General features: G+C 58.0%; 1 protein-coding gene across 1 annotated transcript; it reads right to left on the minus strand.

Moving 5' to 3' along the window:
- Positions 1-99: 99 nt before the first annotated feature.
- On the minus strand, positions 100-10,235 carry LOC127036847 (vacuolar fusion protein MON1 homolog B-like). Its single transcript, XM_050928104.1, has 6 exons — positions 10,144-10,235; positions 8,770-8,874; positions 8,013-8,435; positions 6,040-6,838; positions 4,040-4,187; positions 100-1,667 (listed from the first exon to the last, which is right to left on the minus strand). The coding sequence occupies exons 2-6, from the start codon at positions 8,852-8,854 to the stop codon at positions 1,449-1,451; spliced, it is 1,674 nt and encodes a 557-aa protein (XP_050784061.1). The 5' UTR covers positions 8,855-8,874; positions 10,144-10,235; the 3' UTR covers positions 100-1,448.
- Between the last annotated feature and the right edge of the window lie 3,052 nt (positions 10,236-13,287).

Here is a 13,287-nt window from a genome sequence, read left to right on the forward strand (position 1 = left end):
CACTGGGGCCAAGGCAATACAGCTAGCATTTAGAAAGCCCCAATTCCCCCTTTCCTTGACAAGAACCTTTGTGCTGGCCGGCGAGCAAGACAGATGTACCCTCATCAAAACAACTTTTTAATAAGACTTTGATTCTCAGTTGAACACGCCAGCCAGGAAGAGACCTCATTTGACAGTCAGCCAAGACGGTTCTAGGCACAGCATGTCATGCATGTGAAAACTGTTTCTGCTTCCCCAACCCCGCCAGGTCTCACTGGAGCAGCTAAACGCAAGTTAAAAGGAGACGCAGGCAGGGGCTGGCTCTCTAGAGGCGTGGGATGATCTTCCTGCGAGAAACAGACCCAGCGGATTCTGGGTCAATCCCACTGCAGATTGGTATAAGGCCACAGGGGATCAAACAGCCCTTCCTTCTAGCAACCAGAATGGACAGGGAGACTGAAAAGAGTGACGGGGCAGCCCAGTTAACATAGCACAGGGCACAGACATCACTGGCAAAGGAGGGAGGCAGTTCATTGCTTTCAAAGAGCATTTAAACACTTCCTGTGAAAAGATCTGCCTTTCCAAAGGGAACATTAAATTAATACAGACAGGGGAGAGTGCATTGGCGCAGGTGTTAACGAACACGACCAGCCCAGGGAGGGAGAGCACAACACAGTGGGCATCTCCAACACCCACTTTCAATTAATAGCATCGTAAGGAGTATGTGCATGGGGGGTGGACGAGGGAGTAATCTCCTTCCCACCGCACATACAGCCATCTTTCCAGACACAGCACCCAGTTAAATCAATTGACAAACATGAGTCGCCAACTTCTAGGTGCCTGCGAGAAATCTAAGTTCATTCTAGGCCTAGGTTTTTAAAGAGCAGAGGATGTTGAAAAATGGTTTCAAAGCAGGTTGGGCTCCGATGCCAAGGGTGCAATTGGCTACAATTCATCCAAAGGAAAGGAAAACACAATCACAGCCCATTTCATAGGGGCCTGCGGCCGATCCACACCAGGAGGCGGAAAGCAGAGGCTCTGGGGGAAGGAGCCGCAAACAGCTTCCGTCAAGGAAATGGAACAAGCTGCACCCAACCCCAGCTCCACCATGCAGGTGGAGTCCTTCGGTACAGGCCTACGCGAGCCAGAGTGTAAGCTCGCCACCCCCCTCATCAGCCTGGAGCACAAGGCCCAAAGTGAAGCAATAACCCCCACTCCGGATTCCCCAACAGAGGCTCCGAGACACGAGTAGGCCAATAAATAAGACAGGCAGATAACCATGCGTCGCCACCACCCTGGAAGGGGCCAGGCCAAGCCTGATCCAGCTCCTAGAGAGTGTGGTTTCTCTGGTGGGGGGGGGGGTGCATGTGCGTTCCCCGACCTCCCCTTCAAAGAGGAGAAGGGATTTCCCCCCCAAGTTATCCAATCACCAGTGAAACACAGAGGCCTCAGGTGAAGCAGGCCCAGGCTTAGAGGCCAGCAAAAAATCCATTCTCCGCACCATCAGGCCGGCCCCCCTTGGTGCCCTTCCCAGGGTTGGGCGTAGTAGAGTACTTTGGGGGATAGCGAATGAAGAGCCGGTCCTCCTCCTTCTTGATCCAGCGTAATAGCTTGGTGAGGACATTGATGGCGCCGGCCTTGGTTACCAGGGGGCTGAAGCAGGTGTATAGCTCAAACTTACTGGTGACCTGAGAAGGAGAATGTGAAAAAAGGACAGGTAAATCCCATCCTCTCCCCAATACCTGGCACTGTCTTGTCTCTTGTCCTCCCTCTCCAAACCCGCTCCCCAAGCTTCTTCTCATCACTATACCCGAGGGAGGCAGCACAAGCTTTAAACGTATATGGAGCTGTCAGCATGACAGCCAGAAGCAGAATGAGCATGAGCTATCTGTTCCAATGGGGTGTATGTTCACTCTGAAATCTACTGACATTGGTTAAAACCCAAGCACATCATTGCCGATCATGTGAGTGGACACATCACACTAAGGTGCATATCCCAGTCACTGGAACAGATGCTGGGAATTCTGCAGCATGTGGGGCCTTGATGCGGAATTCTGGGAATGAGCAGCCTGAACCATCTCCCCAGCTATCCAGGCAGGACTGGTCAGGGCTCAGTGATCACTTCTCACGCCAGACACCATTGTGCTTCCTGCTAGGAGAGCAGGAACGAGCCCAGTACAAGATAGAAAGGACAGAGCAGGAAGTCCCACCCTCCTCACACTAGAGTATTACTGAGACAGGAAGTGGTCTCTCCCAAGCCCCCAGCCAATGCCAGGTGAAGGCAATGCCCAGGCAATTTAGGCTCATGCCTAAGGGCGATTGCTAGAGCCATGTGATCACAGCAGCGGCTCAGCTTTCTGTTACGAACAGAGTAAGTGTCTCACCCTCCTAGCTGGGAAAAAAACCTTGAAATCATAAACCAGGTGTCACAAAGGCAGGGACTGGGACACTACCTGAGTCTGCAGAGAGCCTAAGCCTATCACTCCAGCTTTGGGGAAACTCATAGGCTTTAAGGTCAGAAGGGACCAATGTGATCATCTAGTCTGACCTCCTGCACAAAGCAGGCCACAGAACCCTACCCCTTCACTTCTATAACAAACCCAATAACCTATGTCCGAGTTATTGAAGTCTTCAAATTGTGGTTTGAAGACCTCAAGCTGCAGAGAATCCACCAGCAAGTGACCCGTGCCCCATGCTGCAGAGGAAGGCGAAAAACCTCCAGGGCCTCTGCCAATCTGCCCTGGAGGAAAATTCCTTCCCGACCCCAAATATGGCGATCAGCTAAACCCTGAGCATGTGGGCAAGACTCACCAGCCAGCACTCAGGAAAGAATTCTCTGCAGTAACTCAGATCCCATCCCATCACAGACCACTGGGCATACTTATCTGCTGATAATCAAAGATCAATTGCCAAAATTAGGCTATCCCATCATACCATCCCTTCCATAAACTTAGCAAGCTTAATCTTAAAGCCAGATATGTCTTTTGCCCCCACTACTCCCCTTGGAAGGCTGTTCCAGAACTTCACTCCTCTAATGTTAGAAACCTTCGTCTAATTTCAAGTCTAAACGTCCTAGTATCCAGTTTATACCCATTTGTTCTTGTGTCCACATTGGTACTAAGCTTAAATAATTCCTCTCCCTCCCTAATATTAATCCCTCTGATATATTTATAATGAGCAATCATACCCCCCTCAGCCTTCTTTTGGCTAGACTAAACAAGCCAAGCTCTTTGAGTCTCCTTTCATATGACAGGTTTTCCATTCCTCGGATCATCCTAGTAGCCTGTCTCTGAACTTGTTCCAGTTTGAATTCATCCTTCTTAAACATGGGAGACCAGAACTGCACACAGTATTCCAGGTGAGGTCTCATCAGTGCCTTATATAACGGTACTAACACCTTCTTATCTTTGCTGGAAGTACCTCGCCTGATGCATCCTAAAACCACATTAGTTTTTTTAACGGCCATATCACATTGGCGGCTCATAGTCATCCTGCGAACAACCAATACTCCAAGGTCCTTCTCCTCCTCTGTTGCTTCCAACTGATGCGTCCCCAATGTATATCTAAAATTCTTATTATTAATCCCTAAGTGCATGACCTTGCACTTTTCACTATTAAATTTCATCCTATTACTATTACTCCAGTTTACAAGGTCATCCAGATCTTCCTGTATGATATCCCGGTCCTTCTCTGCGTTAGCAATACCCCCCAGCTTCGTGTCATCTGCGAACTTTATTAGTACATTCCCGCTTTTGGTGCCAAGGTCAGTAATAAAAAGGTTAAATAAGATTGGTCCCAAAACCGATCCTTGAGGAACTCCACTAGTAACCTCCTTCCAGCCTGACAGTTCACCCTTCAGTATGACCCGTTGTAGTCTCCCCTTTAACCAGTGTGAGTGATGCTGCCTGAGTTTGCAGAGAATCTGAGCCAACTGCGGTGAGTGAGTAGTAGGGGGTCCTCCTGCCTCTTTTGGGGAGGAAGAGGGGCCCTACCACTCCTCTGGGGAGATGAGGGCCCATGACCCTGCCCCCTAGATGCCTTGATCTGTGCCCTGCCTTACCCAGGCGAGTAGCGTCTCCTTCTCGGCCACATGGTAGATGAGGCGTAGGGGGCGAGAGGTGCTGTGGATGCGGCTGTGCAGGTAATGGTAGAGGTCAAAGAGCCGGTGTTGCTCCTCCTCACTGCAGTACGGCCCCTCCAGCTCTGGGCTGCGGGTGCGAGAGATGCCAGAGGAGGGGGGATTAGATACCGAGACCAGGCACCATCCCCTCCCTGCTGCTACCACTGTCTTGAACCTGCACCCCGCAGAACCAGGAGGGCAGGGAGAACGCTGAACTAGAAGGAAACCTAGGAACAGCTGGAGTGTGAACCCATCTAGCGCGGCATCTTGGCTAGCAGAGGAACCCCAGAGGAAATGGCTTCCCAGCCCCCAATGATTAGTGCTTGCTCATTGTCAAGATCCAGCTGCCTCCGGGGCCGGGCCGGCCCTGCCAAAACCCTGCCTTTGCTTTGAGATCTTCCAGATACTCCTGGGGCCTGCAGGGCTGTCAACCCCAGTATCCTGTGGCAGGGAGTCCCACTGGCCACAGCTGGCTTTGACCCCCGTGTGGTTCACGTGACAGGCCTTTGTTCAGGCACTGCAAGGCAGGAAGAATGAGAGATCCCGATCCTATTGCAGTATTTGGTGGACAGCTATCCACTCCCCTCGCAGCAGGGTAGACAGGCCCATTGTTCTCATCCAGGACGGGGAGGAGCTACCTGGACAGGCGGACCCCCATTCTGATGTGGGGAAGAAACCCTTGCCCGGACGAGCCCATGTGACTGACTAACGTGGTGTGTCGTAAACCAATCACGTCTGTTTCAGGCTGTGACCAAGAAATTCAGAGACACCGATTCCATGCCAAGCCCAGCTGACAGGAAGAATGGTTGTGTGGGGCAACGCGGTTCGTTAATGCCCTTCACTGACTCTTCCCACCCTGGCACGAGCTCTCAGCTGCAATCCCCCGTCCCCCAGCAGAGGGGTCTAGTAGCGTAGAGCACAAGGGCTGGGAGCCAGGACTCCTGGGTTCTATCCCCAGCTCTGGGAAAGGAGTGTGGGCTAGGGGGTTGAGCAGTGAAGAACGTGCCTCAGTTTCCCCATTTATAACACACGGACAGTGTCACTCACCTCTTTTTTGGGGGCACTGGGAGGTTCATGATGTCAGAGCTCCACTCCCCGGAGCTACCCCCACCATTCCCCCACGTGATGGCACTGCTGAGGCCCCTGAATTCCCAGCATGCCCTGGGCCATCTCCACCCCCGTGATCCCACAAGCAGTCTCGGAAGCGCATGATGTGCCCTATTTAAAGCTGGGATTGCATAAGGCTGGCTTAACTCGTCCTGGAGCCGCGGGGGGGGGGGGGGGCGGGGGGAGAGGGAGGGCAGCTGTCTGTTCAAGAGACTGTCTGTCCAGCTGGCACACCCCAGCCATCCTCCACTGCAGTCAGCGCAAAGTGTGCTCCAGGCTGCACGTGCAGGGAGCGCCCACCTGGGGCTGAAATGCAGCTGCCTCTGGGGTGGAGCACACAGCTGCAGAACGCCTCCCCGCAAACTGAGGACAGCTCTACTGACACCTGCCCTGCTGCCTGCAGCACAGCGCCCCCTAGTGCCCGGCCCTGACAGCCAGGGGAGAGCACCCCCTGCCCAGCCCCCCGCCCTGCTCCCCACAGCACAGCGCCCCACAGTGCCCAGCCCTGACTGCTAGGGGAGAGTACCCCTTGCCAAGTGCCTCGTTCCCCACAGCACAGTGCCCACCCTGACTGCTAGGGGAGAGCGCCCTCCACCCCGCTACCCACCGCAGAGCACTCAGCACTAACTGCCAGGGGAGAGTGCCCCCTGCTGCTCCCCCTGCTCCCCGGTGCTCCCTACCACCAGTACCTTGCAGGTACTAAGCACGGCTTAGCGTTAGCATCAGAATTCAAGGCCACAGACACGATCCAGCCTCCCCCACACCAACCCCAATGGCCAAAGCCAGAGCTAAGCACTGCCGCCCCCAGGAGGGCAGCCGGTGTGCCCCATTACCTGGTGAACTGGGGCAGCTGGCGGTAGTTCTCCGGGATATCCAGTGGCTTGTAGAGGAAGTGCCGCAAGTCGGGCACCCCGACCTGCCCCACACCATAGGAGGGGCTCTGCAGGCCGCCCGAGAGCACCTGCAGCGAGCCCTGAGTCCGCATGGCCTCCTCCACCCGCTTCTTGCAGTCCGAGACGGCGTAGAAAGACTCCTTGTCGGTGGAGAGCAGCACCAGGCACACAGTGCACTCCACGTCCAGGTAGGAGATATAGGCGTAAAAGTACCCGTCAGGGTTGAAGCGGGGCAGGCAGATGGGCGTCCAGATCTCCCCAGCCTGGAAGGCCGAGCTGGCCCCAATCAGGTTGAGCAGCAGGTGGAGGTCGGTGGGCTCCAGCCGGCACTCCTCGATCACCGCCCGCTCCTGCACCGCTGTGACCAGCTGGCTGCGGGCCACCAGGATGGAGAAGACCAGGTTGGGGGTGATGGCCTTCTGCAGCAGGGTGCCCAGGGCGTCCCGCAGGGAGGCGGGGAGGGGGAGGCAGCGCACAGCCCCCAGCAGGAAGCCGGGATCCGACTCCACCAGGTTGAGCAGGCGGTCGAGGATCTTCTCAGAGCCGGCCAGCAGGCGCCGCAGGTCGTAGTTTTTCTTGCGCTCGAAGATGCGGGTGATGCTCACCTGGGTCAGCATGCTGAGGATCTGGTAATAGACGTAGAGCAGCTCCTGGCGCAGCTGCTGCTCCGACTGCAGCGTCCGCGACACCGACACCAGCACCAGCGGGCCCTGCTGCACGAACACCAGCTTCTGGTCATCTGAGGCAGGGGGGCAGACATGGAGACAGTGAGATTGCCCTGCTCCCAGGGACCCCCGAGTGCCACTGCCGGACACCGAGCCAGGCAGTTCCCCACCCTGGGGCCAGATTGGAGCCGGCGCCCCCTAGCGGGGACAGTCCCCATGTCCCATTCCCCACAGCCCTAAGCCAGCCAGTTCCCCGCCCTGGGGCTGGGTGGGAGCCAGCGCCTCCTAGAGGGGAAAGGCCCCCATGTCCCATTCCAGTGCCCACGAGTTTCCTCTCCATCTGTCACGCCTCACGTATTTATACACTCTCAGTGCAACGTATCGACTGCCGAGAGCTAATCTCATTATGGCTCCCCTGGGAGCTATTCGTGCACCCCATGCCCAGAGGCACGAGGCAAGGCCTGCCAGCGTCCCAGCCACCTTCTCCCACTAAATCCCCCTAGGCAAGCATACAGCCTCACACCCCACAGCGGGCCTGCCCAGCACTGACACGCAGCCGCCTCTGGGGTGGAGCGCAGCAGCTGGATAATCTGGTGACTAGCTTATTTGGTCAGCAGCGACAGCCAGGACAGAGAGTCCCCTGCCGAGCCCCTCACTCCACAGCATGGCACCCCCCAGTGCCCGGCCCTGACTGCCAGGGGAGAGAGCCCCTGCCCAGTCCCCCACCTCCCAGCACCCCCTAGTGCCCGGCCCTGACTGCCAGGGGAGAGAGCCCCTGCCCAGTCCCACACCCCCCAGCGCCCAGCCCTGTCTGCCAGAGGAGAGTGCCCCCTGCCCAGCCCCCCTCCTCCCAGCACCCCCCAGCGCCTGCCCTGTCTGCCAGAGGAGAGTGCCCCCTGCCCAGCCCCCCTCCTCCCAGCACCCCCCAGCGCCCGGCCCTGTCTGCCAGAGGAGAGTGCCCCCTGCCCAGCCCCTGGCCTTGACTGCCAGAGGAGAGTGCCCCCTGCCCAGCCCACCTCCTCCCAGCACCCCCCAACGCCCGGCCCTGTCTGCCAGAGGAGAGTGCCCCCTGCCCAGCCCCCGGCCCTGTCTGCCAGAGGAGAGTGCCCCCTGCCCAGCCCCCCTCCTCCCAGCCCCCGGCCCTGTCTGCCAGAGGAGAGTACCCCTGCCCAGCCCCCCTCCTCCCAGCCCCCAGCCCTGACTGCCAGAGCAGAGCACCCCCTGCCCTGCAGCCCAGCCCCCGCCTACCCGAGTAGATGGAGCGGATGGCGTTGTCACCACTCTGGATGAAGGACACCAGCGCCATCATGACGCCCATGGTGGAGGACAAGGCCTCCTCATTGCCATAGCGAGAGTAGATGGGCTTGCCGGCCTCGCTCAGCACGAAGACGTGCTTCCGGCGGGCCCGCCAGCTGGCGGCCGTCACGTCCTCGTCACGGTGCGTGGTCGGGGCCGGGGGGCCCCCCGGCTCACAGACTCCCACCCCCAGGGGCCGCCCAAACTCGCTCGAGTCCTCTAAGGTGTTGTCGGTGGAGGCCGAGTCTGAGAGCTCCTTGTCGCTTGGCTCCTCCTGGGCGTCCCCCTGGCCATCAGCCACTCTCACAGGCCCGTTGCTCTGTGGGGCAAGCAGCTCCTCCTGCTCCTCCGGGCCAGCGCTGGGCTCATCCCCCCCTGGGGGGCAAAGGAGAGACTCACCAAGATGGGAGAGAACCCAGGAGTCCTGGCTCCCAGCATGCCAGCTCTAACCACTAGCCCCCACTCCCCTCCTGGAGCCAAGGAGAGAACCCCCAAGTCCTTGCCCCCTACGTGACCAATTCAGAGGTACTCTGTCTCTGCCAGGCTCCAGCATCTCCCCAGTGTCCCTTTCCAGAATGGGGCAGGCAGAGCAATCAGGAGGGTGCCCCTGGTGGCCACAGCCCCACTAACACCCCTGGCCACAGGATGGGGGGCAACCCCACACCTTTCTGACCCCAGTATGGGGGGCACACCCCAGGCTGGGACTCACCTGTATCCGTGGGGCAGAGCCCGGCCTGCTCCTTCGGCAGCACCGTCCCTTCCCGCGTCGGTGAGCCGGGCTCGCCCGTTGCCATCTCTGCATACCAAGCAGCACCTGCAGCGGCAAAGTCACAGGAAGTCAAGCTCCATAGCTGGAGAGAGAACCCAGGAGTCCTGGCACCTGGCTCCCGCACTCTAACCACTAGACCCCACTCCCTCCCCTCAAACCGGGGAGAGAACCCAGGAGTCCTGGCTCCCAGCCCCACTCACCTTAACCCACTAGACCCCACTCCACCCCCCATGGAGGTGAGAACACCGGATGGACCCAAGTCGCTGTTCAGGCTTGGAGCCACAGCCGGCCTGGGCCACTCCCAGCAGCCAGCAGGGCAGGGCAGGGCCAAGCCGGTCAGACCAGCATTAATCACTAATCACTGTCACATGCCCCAGCAGCGATGCCAGGCAGGAGCCAGCAGGAAAGAGCCCTGTTCACTAATCGCCTTCCCATCGGGAGCTTAATAACACCAAACTTAGCACTGCAGGGCCCGCAGCACCCCTCTTATAACACCAAACCCCCCTTCTCCTGGGGTAGAGCCCAGACCCCACCACTTCCTCTCCAACACCACAGCACTCCTGGGTGCTGCCCCCTCAACTGCACTTTCCCAAGACCTGGCTGCATCTCAGCGCCGGGTGAGCCCTCCCCATCTGTTGTTATGTGCGGCTGTTCCACTGCTGCCCCACCCCAGAGATGGCTGCATCTCAGCATCAATGGAGCCCTCCCCATGCAGATCCTGGGGATCTTTCACAACCGAGAGCAGGCCAGGCATAGAGGGATGCTGAGATGCCACCCCCCTGGGGAGGGCAGCTCAGTAACAGCAACACATAACGCCACATAGGGATGCATCACCCAGCTCACTTGTGTGGGGTGGTTCTCCCTTTGCTCCCCTTTAGGGACTCCCCTCCTCCCCATGAGTCTGCAGGGGGGGCACTCCTCCTTCTGGGGCTTCCCTCTCCCCATGTAGCTAGGGGGAAGGTCTCCCCTCCTCCCCCACTGGGGTTTTTCTCTGATCCTCATGGGGCCCTGAGGGGGTCTCCCCCTCTCCCCATGGGCTTCTGGAGTGGTCTCCCCGCTCCCCATGGGGCTCTGGAGGGGGCTCCCCTCCCCCTCGGGGGGTCTCCCCTCCTCCCCATGGGGCGCGGGGGGTCTCCCCTCCGATCCCACGTGGCAATAGAGGGGTCTCCCCTCCTCCCCATGGGGCACGGGGAGTCTCCCCTCCCCCTCGGGGGGTCTCCCCTCCTCCTCATGGGGCGCGGGGGGTCTCCCCTCCGATCCCACGTGGCAATAGAGGGGTCTCCCCCACCGTGGCCTCAGACCCTCCCCCCTCACCATGCGCGCGCCCGAGGGTCTCCCCTAAACTCCTCCGGCAGCCTCGATCCCGGCCCCGCGCAGCACGGAACCGAACGCGAGGGACAGGGCGGAGCCAGCGGCGCCTCCCGCCAATCACAGGGCGCGAAGCGTGGGAGGCGTGGCCCGGCTTACCAGGTATCAGCCAATCAGAGAGCGAGGCGGTGCAGACGCAACGGAGGGCCAGACTGTTACAAGCCTTAGCCAATCAGAGAGCGCATAGCGAGCCGAGGGGGCGGGTTTAGACACTCACTCTGCCAATCCCGAGAGGCACATCCACCAATTAGAGAGCGTGGAGGATTTCGACGGCCAACGGGGCAGGGACTGCGGGTGACAGCTGGTGACTAAGCCGTGACGTCACCGCGTCACGCATGATGTTGGGCCGGGTGTCATCTTAATGCCCTGTGACATCATCACACTCCATTGCGTTGCGAGATCAACCAGCGCTGGGCTGTGCCATTATGTCGTCATGCTGAGATATGGTGACATCACTGTACTGAGTGATTACATCATGATACACTGTGACATCATCACATTGCATTATGATGGGCTACGACATCCTGGTGCTGTGTCATCACCCAGGTGCGTTGCACCATCCTCATCCTGTGGGGGGAGCGCAGGGCAGCCCTGTGACATCATCCCCCTGCCCGGTGACATCTCAGCATGGTGTGTCTGACATCACAATGCAGCTTAGCAATGTCGGAGCACTCCAGCAGGATGGGGGCTGAGAGCCAGGACTCCTGGATTCTCTCCCTGGCTCTGGGAGGGGAGTGGGGTCTAGTGGTTAGAGTAGGGGGAGCCAGGACTCCTGGGTTCTCTCCCTGGCTTTGGGAGCAGAGTGGGGTCTGGTGGTTAGAGCAGGTGGTGCTGGGAGCCAGGATTCCTAGGTTGTCTCCCTGGCTCTGTGGGGAGGGGGGAGTGGTGTCTAGTGGTTAGAGCAGGGGAGGCTGGGAGCCAGGACTTGTGGGTTCTCTCTCTGGTTTTGGGAGGGGAATGGTGTCTAGTGGTTAGAGTGGGGAGGGTGGGCAGGCTGGGAGCCAGGACTCCTGGGTTCTCTCCCTGGCTCTAGTCCTCTTCCTCAGAGCAAGGCTTCTCACAACAGAATTTTGAGTGGCCTCAGAATGCAGCTACCAAATCTTGCTGGTGGCCACTTTGATCATTTTTCCTAAAATACTTAATTAACTTTAGGGAAAACAAATAAATATTCACAGATCCAGATCCAAATCCTGGTAGTTTATTTATGTAGCACTTTTTTTTCAGACTCAAAAATAAAATAATGTACTGTTGTCTCTATTCTTTACTGGACCTAAACAGAATGGAAACACAAATAAGGTGCTTTGCACATTCTTGGTTTTGGTTTTTGTTGTTGTTTCTTTTGCTTTTGCTTTTGTCTGGTTTTTTCTTTTTTGTAAAGACTTGTCAGCTAACAAGTCAGCTGCTGTGAAAAGTGATACTTGTATGTTAATATCACTTTTTTCATAGCCTCCCAGCTAGGCACTGAATCTGCTGTGAAAAGTGATATTAACCAACACACAAATATCATTTTTCATAGCAGACTTGCTCAGCCCCTGCATGCCTGGGGAAAAATCATGCCCTGGATGGGGAGGTGAGTAGGGAGGTAGTGGTTGTCGGGGGAGACGGTGGGGGCTGGGGCAGTGGGTGGCAGGGGCCAGGGGAGGCAGGGCCAGCACCCCACCACTGCACAGGAGGGGCCAGAACCCCAAGGCCAGATCCTATTGTCCAAGCCCAAAGCCCTGTGCATGGGGGATGGAGCCTGGGGCCATGCAGCTGAAGCCTAGGCCATAGAAGGTAGCGGGGGCTAGGGTCAATGAGGGAGGGGTGGTGGTGGGCTGGAGGCCGGAGCCCTCCTCTGGACAGCTGGAGCCTAGGGCCAGAGGAGGCAGAGGGGGTGGTAAGGCCAGAGCCCGTTGCTGCATGGCCAAAGCCCAGGGCTGGAGGAGGCAGCGGGGAGCAGGGCAATGGGGGATGAATTCACTGGCTGCCCTCTGCTCCTTCAGTGTTTGTGTCTCCAGAGGGTGGCAGGGCCTGTCCTCTGCTTGCGGCCCCAGGGGAGGAGCCGCTGCTTTGCCCCCATCGCTTCCCATGTGGCTGTGGCCACAAGAAAAGCCCCTGATGGCCACATGCAGCCCCAGTGGGCACATTTGAGAAACACTGAGGCCTGACTCTCAGCACCCCCCCAGCTCTAAGCACTAAACCCCACTCCCCCCAGAGCTGGTGATGGAACCCAGGAGTTCTGGCTCCCCGCACCTCCCCCCATCCTCTCTACTACACAAGTCTGCCGTTGCTGTTGTTCCGATCACATTCTGCTCTTTCCAGTTCCTCCCCACAGGTTCCAGGCGAAGTCAGGGTCCTGTGACTTCCCCACGGGGTGGATGTCTCACCCTTGCCGCTCGGCCCTTCCCCCAGGCCCCAGCCCCGCTATCTTCCAGAGGAGGCCAGGGCAGGAGATGTGCTACCTGGGTCAGTTCCTCCTTCCCAGAACAGGCTTCTCAGTTTCCCCATGGCCCCGGGTAGCCCTGTTCTTCTGCATAATACATCCTGTACAAAAACCAAGGCCTTGATCTCTCCGCAGACCCTGTCCCACAGAGCTGAGTGTGGATCCCCAGTGTCCTGGCCAAATCCAGATGGAGATCAAGATTTAGGGGTCCCTAAATCCCCCTGTGTCATTGAGTCCTTTGTGGTAGTGTTATGAATGGCCGTTCCCCACCTGCTCCACACCAGAGGTAGCTGCATCTCTGTGTCAGGTGACCCATCCTGTGCAGAGTTATGTGTGGCTGTTTCCCACCTGCCCCACACCAGAGATGGCTGCATCTCAGTGCTGGGCACGCCCTCCCCGTGTAGAGAAATACCCGATATTAATGCCCTAGTCACAGCAGAATTGCACCTGGCACATGTGGCAAGGTTAGTCTCTGCTGCAGGTCATTTCCTGACCGTTGGGAGGTGCACAAAGCCCTGAGCTCAGACACAGGGGCAAAGGCTGGGAATTTACCTTTAATACCACAGCTGAGGGGTGGTGTCGAGAAGGGGCTGTTAGAGGGCAGCTTGGGGGCATTCTGGGGGAGGGGATCCCAACTGAGGGGGTTGGAAGGGGAGAGGATCCCATTA

This window comes from Gopherus flavomarginatus, chromosome 18 (assembly GCF_025201925.1).
Source record: "Gopherus flavomarginatus isolate rGopFla2 chromosome 18, rGopFla2.mat.asm, whole genome shotgun sequence".
Lineage (NCBI taxonomy): Eukaryota > Metazoa > Chordata > Testudines > Testudinidae > Gopherus > Gopherus flavomarginatus.

What these genes read in the sequence shown, in the direction of transcription:
- LOC127036847 (XM_050928104.1), bottom strand. Translation starts at nt 8,854, where the DNA reads ATGGCAACGGGCGAGCCCGGCTCACCGACGCGGGAAGGGACGGTGCTG. An exon ending in CATCCGCTCCATCTACTCGG is followed by an intron (nt 6,839 to 8,012) that starts GTAGGCGGGGGC and finishes CCCCTGCCTCAG; the next exon opens with ATGACCAGAAGCTGGTGTTC. An exon ending in AGGAGACGCTACTCGCCTGG is followed by an intron (nt 1,668 to 4,039) that starts GTAAGGCAGGGC and finishes TCTCCTTCTCAG; the next exon opens with GTCACCAGTAAGTTTGAGCT.